We start from the raw sequence: 15,059 nt of genomic DNA on the forward strand, positions 1-15,059 counted from the left end.
ATAACTGAAGGAGCAATGACTGTGTGTGCACTGTAAGGTTGTAATAAGACAACATCACTGTTTTTTTTTTGTTTTTTTTTCTCTTGGTGACACACCGACTGCAATGCAAATAGCTTTATGCTTAACTAAATGCAGCCAGGATGTGCTAGATCGAGAGAACAGAGGTTCTTCTGCTCCAGATGTTTCTTGGAGAAGAGACATGGGTGTTTTTGGTGCACGTCATGTTCTGCTTGTGTGTGTTAGATTGTTTAATCTTGGTGCTGCCATGCATCCAACCAAACTAACTGGGATTCATTCTACATACCGTACATGTATGTGTGAATGTGTATGTGTCATAACGGTTTCATTTAATGTATACCAGTGTTTCTGTCTGTATAATTTGCTGCCATCCACAGAGTTTGAACTAACAGAGCATCTTCAATTCACAGCGATTATCTTTTTTTTGAGAAGACGATGCCACAGACTCATGACACCTGGTTTCCCCCCCCCCCGACAGCACTTCACCTTGTGTCAGGCTCACGTGTTGCATCCACACATCCTTTGTGACAATGTGGCTAATGAATGATATCACTAAGAGCTCTCCTCCTTTCCTTCTCTTCCAATCAACTCCCTCTCCCCTCCAACACCAGGGGCATTCGTCCCCCGACCCCTCGGCACAGCGCTCCCGCTACCGCAGCCGCAGCTCAGAGTCACTCGACTGTCTGTCAGGCTTAATGCCCAAGACCCTATCACCCACACCCACCCCGTATGTTCCCAGCGTGAGCGGGCCGAGCTTCGCCACGTTCAGCGGCGCAAGCTTCGGCGGCTGCGCGTCGCCCTCACCCTCCCCGGTGACGGTGTCCGCTCTCAGCCACTACTCGTCCTCCACGGCGGGTCTGCTGGACGAGCTGCAGATCGGTCTGGACTCGTCGCCTGGCGCCTCACCCACGCCGTCGCCCACCCTCAGCCACGTTTCTACCTACACATCCACTGCCGGCCCTGACGATGTGCTAACAACTTCTGCGGCCTCCACCGCTGCAGCAGCCACTGTCACTAACGTAATTATCGCAACAAGTCACCGCTGTAACACACATCATTACCAAAAAAACAAAAAAAACAAATGGTCCCCTCCCTCCTCTCCCCAACTGACCTTGGATGGCTGAACCAAACCTGGATGGCTGAAGTGTGATTACTACCAAGTCTTACCTTCCACTAACCATCAACTTCAACCTTCCTATCCACAACCACAGTTAAATTCAGCCTCACTATATCCTCTTTATTCATGTCGATCTGTCTGTACTCATCAGAGCTCCGTGTCTGTTTGTGCTTGTCTATGTCTCTCTTTGTTATGCCTATTCCGCAGTCCGGTGCAATTACACCGTCTCTTGAGGCCGGTTCATATCAAAAATTCATGACAAGAAATTTTTGCAGAGAGGTTGCAGCAGGGTGAAGTGGCCTTTTTGGAAGTTGTTGGCCTCTAGTTGTTGCCATCGTGAAAGACATGGACCTGTCCACTGGGAGTTGGAGGCTGAACCCATTATGTTTCCTGTCATATCATACTGTATCATAATGCCCCGAGTGTAGACGTACTGTATAGAAGTCTGACAATAAATGTGGTATCAGCGTGCATGTGCAACTTGTCTTCCCAGTTATACAAGACTGGCATTGAAACTGAATTTATGTTTTTGTCGGGACTGCACGATTTAGTCTGACTTAGTCTCCTTCTTAGCCAGGTAATTAGCTGGGTGTCTGTCACGTCAATCAAAGTCGCGTTGCGTTGTCACTGTTCACTCCAAGGCTCGCAGCCGTCAAGCCAAACCTCTTCTTCAGCTTCAGCCTTTCATCCATGTGGTGAAGTGAGAAAGTGCTTTTTATGTGCGTGTCGTTCCACCACAGTTTCCTTTCTCGACCTCAGTCCCACCTACAGATGTGTTGATTGCTCTCGTTGCTATTTCGGCATGTGTCACACACAAGCGAGCAGACTTTGGAAATGTTCAGTTGAATTTAAGAGTGAGCCAGTGATTCAGAGATCTTACACTATAGTGCGTTCTTTGGTCTTCATCTTCAACTCCTCAGCTTGTTAGCTGTTATTCCTCTATGTTCAAGCACTAAAGTCAGAAATAGTCCGTTGCTTTATCATGAGTTGATCAGTTTTGAAGTGACTGCGTTTGTTTTTTTTTGTGCCGTCTTGAATCTTTGATCTGAACACGGAGGCCTTGAAAATGAAAATCTGTTTTTATCCAGATGAAATCACATGTCCCTGTGTCATGTTGAATGGAAGCGCATATCTCCAGCAGAGCCTCCCATTATAACTACGCCCTGCTTGCTGTCTTGTTTATGTTCCAACTAATTTATAATGAAATGTATCTGAATATGAAAGTTGTCCATGTTTTACTGTTCCTGTTTTAATCTCTGTTGTTCCGTTTTTATAGCAAAGTGATTCAACAAGTCCCCCCCCCCCCCCCCCCTAACTAACTCCTTCCTATGAATCACATCAGATGCAGTATCTGTCTACACGTAAACCCACTCCAATATCAGACCTGGCTCTTCTACCGTCTTATTGCTACCCATGTTTGTAGCAATAAGATGACTAATATTTCTTTTTACATTTACACTCAGTTTTTTTTAGAGAACAATCAACAATTGTGCACTATTGTACACTCTGCTGCCAGTTGTGATTGGTAGTCTTACGGCCTCTTGTTTCTTGCTTGTGGGTCACTCTTAGGGTCAGGTCCTCTCTCACGCTATGAATGGAAGCACCAGCCATCCACAGAGACCCCCCTCTCCCCCGTCTTATCCTCCTCCCCCCGCCTCACTCCACACTGGGCTCCCGAGACAGAGCAGGAGCTCGGGTGAGTCACTCTCCTTTTGTCTCTTCTCGCCCATACTGTAAGAGATGCTTCACATCATACAAATGCATGATTAGGGAAGTGATAACACTACATTGCAAATCACCAGTGAATGAAGTGCTCAGAATTTCAAGAATGTGTAAATCTTATGAAGCGGCACGCAAGGAATATTTGTTAATTAAACTCGCAGTGTTAGCTTTGAAATGATTTTGTCAAATCTTATTCTATCATCATTGATCCCTATTAATTTAGGAGTTTAGAGGTTTTTAGAGAGCAGATGGTATTTACAGTCGCACGCTATGTGAGATTTACCCATATCCATTAGCAAAAGACAGAATTAAATCATCTCTGTTTGTCTCTCCTCTTCACTTATGTATCTAGAAGGCAGCGAGTGTGTCACCAGAGAATCTGTGGTGTCGGGCCACACCAGCGTTTGCAGCACCGTGCCCATCGCCCGCTTCTCAGAAGAGGAAAAGAAGGTCTCTGTCATTAAAGCTCCTCATTACGAAGGCATCGGCCCCGTGGACGAGTCTGGCATCCCCATCGCCATCCGCACGGTGAGGTCAAACACACACTTCAACTAAAACTGACTCTGGTAGGCGCTGCTTTGGGGCAGAGGGATGTCTTTGGACCCATTACCGTTGTCTTGATATGTGACCAGGCTCATGAAAGGGGATTACTCTCTGCTGTCAGCAGCTTTTGAGCCCATATTAAAAGCCCTTTCTCTCACTCGCACTCTCAGTATATCTTTTACTCTCTCCTCCTCCGTGTGCTAGTTATAAAGATGAGCTCGGACAAGGTCTTTGCTCTCCTACTGCAAGGTCCTTGATGCCTACTTGTCAAAGCGTGTGTGTCTGTGTGTTATCTCTGTTAAGGCTGTTTGTGTATTAACACTTCACACGGTTATCCATTTCTTGTCGAGCGGCATTTAAAGGCTGACGCTCTGAACTACAGGATGAAGCAGGAAGAATGAGGGATAGGCAATAAAAGCAAAGCGAAAAGGTGAAAGGGGGGAAGAAAGGCAGGAAAGGATAAAAACAGATGCTCCTTATTGTGAGCAGACAAACATTTTTGTGGCCACTCTGTTTGGTAACCGTGGAGAGTGAAGTGGTAATTGGACTGTGCCAGTGCTTCATGCACAGTCACACACACTCCACTGTGGAGGCAAAATACCTCCTCTCTGACCAGAATCCAGACACTGTTTAGTGCTACTGAATAAAGAGCGGATTAAGTCTCTTTGCCATTTGATAGCTCTTTTTTGAAGTGGCTATTAGATCTATACTGTATACACAAAGACGCACATTCCAGGGTTTCTCCAGGATTTTCCAGGCACAGCACCCGAGCTCCCTTTTTTTTTTTTTGTTGCAACAACACGGCTTCGTCTACGCTATGAAACCAAATCTGCTGAATTGATTTCTGAAAATAAGCACACTCAAACGCCACACACATTCGCACAATGGATGCGGTGTAGAAGCTGAACAAGTGACTGATAGTATTGTTGTGTTTTTCCAGAGCTATGACGGCCAGATGTTTGGATATTACAGTGATTTATAGACCGAGTATGTTCAAAAGCTGAATAGGCAATATTCAAATTTTGAGAACGATGAGAAAACTTTCTTTGTTGCTGGGAAGCAGTGAAAATGTCAAACTCACTGTAGACTAGAGTATAAAAACATGTAAATGATTAAAAAGGCCGAACAAAACTAACATCTGATTTTCTGTCTGAAGTCAAGGAAACAAAATTGACGTTGAGGCATCATCAGGAGAGGGATTTAAAACCAAGCTATTGCCTTTTTTGTGTCTCTCATGAGCATGCATGAATGAGAAGAAATGGATAAACAGGTAGAAGAAATAGAAAGATATGGACCTGACGGGACCTCCACCCACACCTGCTTCACCTGCACTGTTCGATCCCCTAACAAGGAGGAGGAGGAAGAGATAAACAAATTTGACCCCCATCATCCATTCTTGTGTTTCATTTTAACACAAATCCTACTATAAAATGGTTTTCCCTGTTACTACAGTCCTTGAGTTAACAGTTAAATGTGGTTTTATATGTTGAGTGAGGTTGAGTGGGTACATTTATATGAACATCCCAGAAGCTGAAATAGTTTCTTTGAAAACGTTTTCTAGTTTCACAACAGAAAAGAGGAAATATATTGATTGATATAAAGACTAAATGACTTAGTTTTTCAGCATGCCTATATTTAGCATAAGGCAAGAGATGAATGTGTAAAACAACAACACAGGATTAAAACTTTATTTTACTAGAATGTGAATCCACCTTGCACACTTGTGATGCCAATGATTCTTGAATGTTTTTATGCTAAATGAATACCAACAAATGTCCTTTCTCATGTCATCTTTAAGTATTTAACTGAACAAGCTTGATGAACAATGTATGTAGACAATATATTATACAGAATGTTATACAGGTTATTTTTTCATCAATAATTCATCTAGTTCTCAGTTTAAATCTCTTGATGTGAAAAAAGGCTGAGGGTGTGTTTTCCTCTGCTCTGTTGTTGTTTCGTATAAAACAGTGGGAGCACTTGCCAGTTCCTAACTTAAGTTATCCAGTTGCACGCAGCATTTCACGGCACTTAAATCTTTACGATCTTTTCTCTCTCCGCAGACGGTGGACAGGCCTAAGGATTGGTATAAAACTATGTTCAAACAGATCCACAAGGTTCACAAAGCAGGTAAGTCTGCGCCGTATCAGTGCCGAGCAGCAGCAGCTCGTTGTTTGTTGTGATTTGATTGTCGCATTATGAGGCGAATTGGTCATGCATGCATGCTGCTAGTACGCGCGCGCGTGTATGTGTGTGTGTGTGTATCTGTGTGTATTTCTGTGGGTTTTAGCAAAGCGGTTCTTGTTATACTGAAAGACCTCGAAGAACCTCAGAGCCAGAACTCATTAGATGCGAGCAAGAGAGTCTGGAGAGGAGGAGGTAATTGAGAGAAACCTCTAATAGACACAGAGCTGTCCTGGGAAATCTGCTCTAATTTTGTGGCCTTGACAGAATCACATAGTCGGTACAAGGCTTGTTTGTTCTAAGCTGCTCAGGCTGTTTCTACTGCAGCACACACACACACACACACACACACTTAGACACACATACATATACAGAAGCTATTTCATGATGATGTGAGCCTCAAAAACATCCGCAGGCTCGTGATGGTCTATTTGATGTGTCTCAGAATTCCCGAAACTCTTTGAATATTCACATCTTCTTGTGGATTTACTGTACTAAGCAATGCTCCCGTCCCACACAACACAATCTCTCTGTCCTTTGAGTGTCTTCTATTATAGTACTGAAATATCTTTCTGAAAACTTGTGTACAGCTTCTTTGTTTGCAGAAAACAGCAGCTTTGGTCAGATTGAGATGCTGCTGTTGTGTGGTACCGTTTCCCTCCCTAAAAAGACAGAAAGACATAACAGTTGTTGGAAAGCAGCTGAGCTTGTTGTACATGAACAGAGGGAGGTGGATTGTGCTGCTCGGGTGCTTTTGATACTTTCCTCTGTGAAAAATGGCCACTATTGGAAATTACTTTGTAACTGACTGTATTTCAGCTGACTGAAGCTGCTGAGGAGGAGACTACACACTTACACCTCAACACTGTGTCTGTGCATGTATCCCAATCAGGTTGTATTTCCTTTCCTCCACAGATGACGACTACTCTGATACATACAATGCAACATATGCTGTCATTAACAACGGTGAGACCGGCTTCATGTCTAACACGAGTCATTTCCTCCTGAATCCATCCGTCCCCTTCTTTGGCTTATTACTTCTCTGTCCTGTCCCACAACAGACGACTACAGCCTGTCATCCACCGCCACCATGGCCCACCCACCTCCCCGCACACACACGTACAGGCCGCTGTCCAAGAGCCCCTCGGACAACGGAGGGCACCTGGGGCCTCGGGAGCCGTCCCCATCCCCTGTACCTCCACCGCCTCCGCCCATGCCATCCCTCCTGCAGCTGAGGGCCAGAGATAGCGACCGGGACAAAGACTCCCCAGACATGTAGGGAGAACTCTCTTTTTTTAATTATTATATGTCGTCAATCAATCAACACAAAATGATGTGGTTTCCAGCTTAGTTTGTCATCTGTAATATCTCAAAGAAATGTACATTAACTCTTTCTTTTTCAATATTATCTACCACAGTTTGTGTTTGATTTAAATTTGATTTAAATTTTAGCAGTATCCAAATATTATATATTTAACTTAACTTAATATTTAGTTTATTAACAGTTTATTAATGTCAAACCATCTTTTTATGACCCCAAGTTCTTTCTCCACTATGTCCAGAAGGTGCCTCAGATCTTTACCAGAGCAAAATAAATGTGTGTCATCAGCAAACAAAACAAAATGTAATAGCTTGGACACATTACAGATATCATTAATGTATACAGTAATAAGTAACTTTGGACCCAGCACAGAACCTTGTGGGACCCCACATGTAACCCTCAACAAGTTAGATTTTTCATCATTTAGTTATTGTTGTCTATTATCTAGATATTTTGTTTAGCCATGAATATGCTATGCCCCTGAGGATTGGTTGTCACTGGTGTCAAATGCCTTTTGTTAGTCTATGAAAACACCTATTGTGTATTCCTTTTTGGGGTTTATTCAAAATAAGTATTCAACAAAAATTGTGTCTGATATGTGTTTTGTTTTTTCCTGCACCAGGAATGAATGGGGTCCTCCTGACAGGAAAGTGGATACACGAAAGTACCGCGCGGAGCCCAAGAGTATTTTTGAATACGAGCCCGGGAAGTCCTCTATTCTGGAGCATGAAAGACCAGTGAGTATTCTTAAAATATGCTCTTGTACCTAATTATAATAGATTCTGATATTTCGCTGTCAGAATACAGTGACAGATTGCTGGTCATTATCACTTTACTGCCTTCCTTCATGTTTGATTAACCTGTGAGGCCTGCAGGAACTAAATCTGTACTCAGCTCAGGCTGTAAAAATGATTTTATATAACACTCGGCAGCCGTGATACCAGCTTCCCTTGCTGGTTTCACACAAACATCTTGAAGGAATATTGAAATTACCGTGACAGTGAAATGATTCTGTACCTTTTTTTTTTTTTTGGAAGTAAGATTTCAAAGGAAAAGTCAAAAGGAGCTAGAGAAAAGAACAATAACACATTAAACAACTTGACACTATTGAGATACAAATGATTGAGAAGAGAAACTCATTTCCCTTCCTAACTAGTTATTATAGTCTTTGTAGATATGAATACATTTTTTGTGTGGACTAGTTTCTGTCAGAGACCATGTGGGCATTTAAAAAGGAAATGTTCCTGCTGCCGCATCCTCCAGTGACTGTACTGTACTCGCTGTTCACTCGGTGTACTCGATGAGTGGCAAAGCAGACAGCAGAGATAATTACTGTGAAGAGGGGAGGGTTAGAAATAATAGACATGAGGCATCTGAGAGAGAAGGATGGCATAATGGAGAATGCGTTCTAGAGTGAAAAGAAAAGCTTTTTGTAAAGGTCTCACAGATGTTTAATGTGATGACTGCAGCGAGTGCTCTCAGGGCAATAACGCATGAGTCAGAGCCTGATAGACAGAGGCAATAAAAGGAGGAAACTGTAGGAAGTAGAAGTGAACCCACGCGGGCTAATCTGCTGTCTGAGATTTCTGATGTATGTTGTGTTTTTTTCCCCACTCTCCAAGGTAAAAAAAAAAAAAAAAAGATGTTGCTGTCCAAAATGGCAATTATAAGCCATATAGGAAATAACCGACACCGTGTTTCTTTACTGTTGGTGCCTACACAGCAATCATGTGACTGGCAGTCAATGCTCAAGGCCTCTTTTTTTTTTTTTTTTTTTTTAGAGGGTGACTCATTTGCCTCAAAGCTGAATTCTCTTTTTAGCGAGAGAGATGTAGCACCAAAAAACACCTACATAACAGCTCCTGGCAGTGTTTCATTTGGCATGAAAAATTCTGTCTGTGTGGGGTTGGGGTTAGAAAGAGCAGACAGAGTAGTAAAGCACTGCATCATCTCTCCAGTTAAAATAAGAGAGCACGAAGAAAACTCTGCACGCTAAAGTGTGCAAATGGTAACAAATGGCTTAGTCGAAGTTTAAACAAGAATCGAGTAGATGATTAACTCGTTGCACAGCGGGAGCCGGTGTTTTGGCTTACCTGCCTGTTTCTGTATGTATGTATGTAAATACAGTTTATTGCAGGTTGATTTGATATGCAAGTGTCCTCTGTGTTGGTTACAAAGAAAGCTGAGTGTTGAAATCCCTCATATGACATCAACAGAGATGAACTTCTGCTTCCCTCAAAGCAATTTGTCTAAAATTGACTGCAGGGTATTTGGATGCCTTATCATATCAGTTCTTAACTCCAAGGGAAATATTTGCACGTCTGCCCTTATGAGACTTGATGTGGATTTAGGAGTTAAAAAAAAAAAAAAAAAACAGAAATATTCTTATTTAGAAATATGAACTGGTTAGTGATTTATGATGCTCTCTTTACTTGACGTTTCACATGTTTCCCCAGGAGCCAACAGACAGTCAGGACTCACAACAGATAAAAAAGCAACAACGCTGTCTGCATAACTCTGTGTTATGATAAAGAAAATATTTGACTATGATACCATCCTGCTCGCACCAGTGCAGAAGTGAAACCTGACGCCATATTAGTCCTCCCTTACGTCTTTTCCTAACAGTTCTGTAATATGTGCTTCCTTCCTCTTCTTCAGTGTAATGAGCTCTTCTGGTGGAAAAAAAAAGCCTTTCACTGTGGGTGTGGAATACAGGATTTACTGTGCCATCCACTGAGCCTGCACTGAGGTGTAGGTGATAAAGTTTGGTGTTAAATATATAATGATCAAAGTAGCATGCTGATTTTAATTCTCTCTTACCTGTCCTGGGCAGCAGTAATGGGATACTGTCCCAGGGATTTGCAGCCTTGTCTTTTTTTTTAATGCAACTGAAATTAATGAGCATCAATTCAAAAGAGCCAAGATGCTTAAATTATCTGCCTCTTCAATTGCCTAGAGTGGCAAGTGTCAGTGCATATTAGATTATTGGGCTTATGCAATTTTAATTTCTTTGTGATAACACGGCACTATGGCACACAGGCCGCCATCCAATCAGAGCCTCTCATTAGTATCTGTCAGCAGTAAATGGGTTTTTGCATCATCACTTTTTTCTCCCCATTAGCCAGTGGAAAAATCTTCATCCTGGTTCATCCTGTGCCCATCTCCCTGTGCCACCTTTGCCCATTCCTAACCATGAGGTCCATGTCTCTCTTTGTGTGTGACTTCTTTCCACACTTGCTTTCTTTCTGTCTTTTCTTCTGCCTCCTCTCTCTGTCACTGTTGTGCTTTTCCCAGACCTATGATGACATAGATTTAGAGAACGAGCCTTGGTATAAGTTCTTTTCCGAGCTGGAGTTTGGGCGGCCGGTAAGTCAGGGCCATAGCTTCTCCCTCAACCACAATCCTGCCATAGGCATACACCCACTTGGTCCACCCCACCCATGATTCTTTTTTATTTTTATTTTTATTTTTTTAACGTGTCTCCACCAATAGACCGGGTGGGGCTAGTTGTTTGGGCATGTGGTACTTGTTGGGTGCTGTGACTACCCCTCCCCTACTCCCCCACCCTTGTGACAGGCTGTGTTATGTCTTTGCGTTGCTGGGTTTTTTGGTCTGGTGGCTAGCAGGCAGGCAGGCACTGAAAAAGTTTTTACACACAAACCTCAACATTTTTATTTGAGTTGGTTCATTTATTGCAAAAATCAAATTATCAGGGGAAGTAGGTTAAGAAGCAGTGTGCTCCAGATGCTTAAAGGACCTCATTTATGTCTGGTAGAACCGCACTGACCAACCAGTCAGTCAGTCAACATTGATATATATGAAGAAGGATGAGTCTTATATTGATTAAATATTGTCCTTTTGTTCTGCTGAGCAATCTAAGTCTCTTCAGCATCTCGTGCACATGCTAACATGTGTATTAAATAATCAGCTTTTTATTCAGCCTGTTTATTATCCTGTGATTTATTCATTACTGCTAGTATTTTGTTTACCTTTACTATAGAGGAATGCTCTGTGTACACACAAGCCAAATGCCCTTAGTGCCCTCTGCTGGATGCAGGTGGTAATAGCGTCCTGGTGGCTCAGGGCAGGGATTGCCTCTAGCCGAAGATCTGGCATCAAATTACCCCAACACTGACTGATTTACAATGTGTCATGAGGATTCGCCTCCGTCCATGCCAGAGCATGACACGAGGTGATGACTGGGCTTATTCGAAATGTTCAGGTGCAAATGTCACATGTGGAGCTGACATGGCTCCGTGTCCTCTGGAGTCATGTCGGGCCGCGCGTTGAGGTTTCTACCTGCAATATTCTGAATGTTTCACAGCACGGAATAAGCCTTTAGAGTGTAGACGGTTTCCCTCCATGCACTGCTCGGTCCAGCAGGGACCGAATCTCACAGTATGTTCAGCGTGTGAGTGTTTATTGAGGTGACAAGTCACACATTTTGTCCGAGTGAACAATAGTTTATGTGCACTAGTAAAGCAGCACTAAATCACAGCGTTTGACAGTGCAACTCACTGCACTCTCAAATAAACACAACACCGCAGCTTGTGCTTCACTGGGCTTCCTGCTTTACAGCTTGCTGTCACACTCTGCATGTGTGTGTGGTACACGAGCACATTAATGTGTGTGTGTGAGAGTGTGTGTGATATAAAGGGTAATGTAGTAGGATAGTTATTTTTGGCTTTGTCTCCCCATAGTATGATTTTGATTTGTAGAGTTTTGCCTAGAAATAAAACATTGACCGAAGGTGTTAGATTGTGCGTACGAACGAGTGTGTTGATGTGCAGGTGTGTGCTTGTGCTTGTAAGTGAAAAGTGTGTAGATTGTGTGCACATGTGTGCATTGTACCTGCATTCACATGTGCAGACTTTGTGAACTAGTCCATCTCTGGTGACTGAGATTCTCTAACGGGTGTCACTCTCTCCACATGTTTCTTGTTTGTTTGTTTGTTTGTTTTTTTTGGTTTCTCCCCCATGATGTCACCACTGCTTCTCCTCCTTCACCTCATCTTCACCTTCCTCCTCCTCCTCCTCCTCCTCCTCTCCTCCTCCTCTTCCTGCTCACTACCGCTGCTTGGGGCTCAAGCCTCCTAAAAAACGGCTGGATTATAATCCAGACATCTCCGCTCGCCAGCGCATCGAGGTAATCTCACATTCATGAGTGTCACAGTGGTGTTTTTTTTTTAATCTCACAATTTCTAACCAATCGTAGAAAGCAAACTTTATGCTGTTAAGTAAAATGTAAGATGCTTAAAGTGAGTGTAGTGTGTGTGTAGTGCCAATGCAGCAATGTGGCATCCACCATCCACTGCAGGATGAGTGTGATGTTTCTCATAAAAGCTTTGAAATGTTTTTTTATACATACATTTTTTTTTTTGGCTCGGACTTGTATGAAGATCTGCTGGTTGTACTGTTCAGAAAGAAAATATGTAGATTTTATTTTGAGCTCAAAACATAATTCACTTCCCAACATTACTGTGCGACTGCATTTGATGATTCCTCCGGCAGACCTTTTGCCTTAAAAGGTATCGAGCATCCTTTACCACTAAGACCCATTCCGGCTGATCCATGCCAGGTTTTGCAGGGCAACATTTTGCCCCCTGAGCTCGGCTCATAACATCCTTTGCTAGATCACCTTTGCCATCATCCTCCAGAGCAGCAAGAGAGAGAGCAGATATTTATCTTCAGCGATCGCACCGGTAGGCCTCTTCGCAGTCAGGTGTGCCATGTGGAACCAGCATCCATCGCACCTTACGCTGGGGGAGTGTTTTGAGTGTAGCACAGCAACAACCGCATGCAGGCTGTGCATTGTGAGCTGCTCTGCCCCGAGTCTTTGTTCGTGTGGAGCTCACTTTTCTCTTTTGTTGTCTGCCCTATTTCAGACATCCCTGCACATCGCTCCTGCTGACAAGGCTCCGGAGAGACCGGCGAGGTAACCTCTGCTTCTTTTATTTTCCTCCGCATCAACTCCATCCACCCCCTCCCCCATCCTCTCTCCTCAGCAGTGGCCCTTGTTGTGATTCAGCACTGAATCACAACTGTGCTCTCTCTTGCCCCGGCTCTGGTGCAAATAGCCTCTGTGGCTGCTATTAGTGATGGTTTGCAAGGATTAGTGTTCGTCTTTATTTGCTTTTGTCACTAAAGGCAGGCTACTTTGCAACTCCCTCTCTGCAAGCCAGAATAAATTAACCCAGCACATCTATTGATTCTGCCCTTCACCTCCTATCCTTGCCTCAACCCCCCCTCTTCCTCTTCTCATCCTGCTCCCTTTCATCAATGGCCTGCTTATTCAGTCGCATTCTCCTCGGTGAACAGAAAGGGCAGAAATGGGATGTGATGAATAGGCCATGCAATTCATGTAAGTGACATTCAGTGTGTTTGCGCTGACTTTTTCACTTAAAGTCACGGCGACTCCTTTTGTACCCTTTAAGAATAGCGTCATTTCAGCAGGATGAACTCAGATGTAAAATTTCATTAAATTTACATAATACCAAGACTTTTTGACGTTGAAGAAAAACCAGAGTCTTGGCCGTTGTTAGCAGTAGATGTAAATAGTAGATGTACATGCAGTAGTTCACGGTTCACTTGCTCATAATTTTTTGACAGCAAACCTGAATGTCACTTATGACGCAGACTCTAGGGCACTCTGTTCTTTTTAAAATCATACTTAAAAACTGTAAAACTATATATGTGAGCACAGGGAGAAGGAAGGGGGGAGTCAAATAATGGTCTGAAACCAGCTGACTCAAAGCAGAATGCAAATACAGTGCGGTTACACTTTATATTTACTGTATATGGTGTTCTGACTTTGTTACAGCGCTGCCAGCGACTACAGGAAGAGACGGAAGTCGGAGCCGTCAAGTTCCCAAGTCAACGCTCAGTCACAGAGCAGATCTGTAATTTCCCCTAAACCAGTGGATGCCTACAGACCCAGCAGCAGCCTGAAGAAGCCTGTCATTCGTTCCTCACCATCCTCACCCTCCAGAGCCAAAGGTAAACACACACACACACAAGTGCCTTCTAGTCACTTGATATTTTCGCTCTTTTTTGTCTATTTTTCTCTCATCCCTTGTTCCCCCCAGACCGTCATATACGTGGACTTTGCTTAGCGCATTGCGAGAAAATTTAAGATACATTGTCATTTGTTGTGTTTTCTTCACACTATAATGTCACTTTGCCGTGGTCATGAGTTTCCTTGAACGGTGTGGCGGAAGTCAGAAGAAAAATCACCACATCTTCTTTTTTCCATCATATTTTCTCTTCTATTTCTTCTCCCTCTCCCCAGCTCCTCCATCTTTTTTTTGCTGGGTAATATTTCTTAACCTGCTTTCCTCCTTCTTCTCTCTCACCACGCTGCTCTCTGTGGGACATCTGAAAGGTGGGGACGCATGCAACATGTATTCAAACAGTTTGACCTCCCCAGGTCCTCATCAGCGCCCCTGTCTGCCCCCTGTCCCCTCTGACCCCGACCATTGCCAGGAGGAGGAGGATGAGAGCCAGGACGGCAGCTCCTCCTCCAAGCAGTCCGTCTGCTGTAAGAACAGCTGGCCGACCAAACGGCCGGACGCAGCGAGGTGGAGCGGGGCAGACGAGGTGCCGCGCTCCCCCGCCAAGCTCAAGTCACGCAGCTGCGATGACTTGCTCAGCGACGGGCATTCAGGGTCAGGCGGGCGCAACGCCACGCGCTCGGAAAGCGCCGGGTCGCTGGTGTGCGATGGGAATCCCTCAGGTTCAGCCGGATCCGCTTCCACTCGCTCGCTGCCGAGACTCCACCGGCGACGGGCGCACGATTCACCGGGCTTTCTCCAGCTCTACCGCAAAATGCACCAGATCGACCGAGCTCAGCTCATCCCATCCGAGGTCATCCGCTCGGTCCGCGCACGCATTCTAGAGCTGGAGCGCCAACCTCACCTGCACCGGCATCGCCTCTCTCCCTGGACGCCGTCTTGGGGTATGGAGGTGCCGCGCGATATGGTGCCAAACCGCATTTCTGAATACGAGCGCCTTATTCAGAAGTCTAAATCCATGCCCAACCTGGGCGATAGCGAGATGCCTTCAGGCACCACCACTCCTGGTGGCTCGTCGTCTCGAGCCAGCAGCGGTGGCGGTGGCACGCCCTGTTTTCCAAAACGGCGTGAATCTTTACTTGAGG

General features: G+C 44.3%; 1 protein-coding gene across 1 annotated transcript in view; it reads left to right on the forward strand.

Moving 5' to 3' along the window:
- sorbs2a (sorbin and SH3 domain containing 2a) overlaps nt 1-15,059 on the forward strand; it is a 44,360-nt gene that overhangs the window by 21,352 nt on the left and 7,949 nt on the right. Inside the window, exons 8-19 of the mRNA XM_083994129.1 lie at nt 630-1,037; nt 2,705-2,831; nt 3,210-3,385; nt 5,464-5,530; nt 6,500-6,550; nt 6,646-6,859; nt 7,528-7,642; nt 10,200-10,271; nt 11,994-12,050; nt 12,790-12,839; nt 13,725-13,900; nt 14,286-15,052. Of these exons, the coding sequence (XP_083850255.1) occupies nt 630-1,037; nt 2,705-2,831; nt 3,210-3,385; nt 5,464-5,530; nt 6,500-6,550; nt 6,646-6,859; nt 7,528-7,642; nt 10,200-10,271; nt 11,994-12,050; nt 12,790-12,839; nt 13,725-13,900; nt 14,286-15,052 (2,280 nt within the window). The remainder of the gene's footprint in view (nt 1-629; nt 1,038-2,704; nt 2,832-3,209; nt 3,386-5,463; nt 5,531-6,499; nt 6,551-6,645; nt 6,860-7,527; nt 7,643-10,199; nt 10,272-11,993; nt 12,051-12,789; nt 12,840-13,724; nt 13,901-14,285; nt 15,053-15,059) is intronic.

The sequence above is a fragment of the Trachurus trachurus genome, assembly GCF_905171665.1.
Source record: "Trachurus trachurus genome assembly, chromosome: 1".
Taxonomy (NCBI): domain Eukaryota; kingdom Metazoa; phylum Chordata; class Actinopteri; order Carangiformes; family Carangidae; genus Trachurus; species Trachurus trachurus.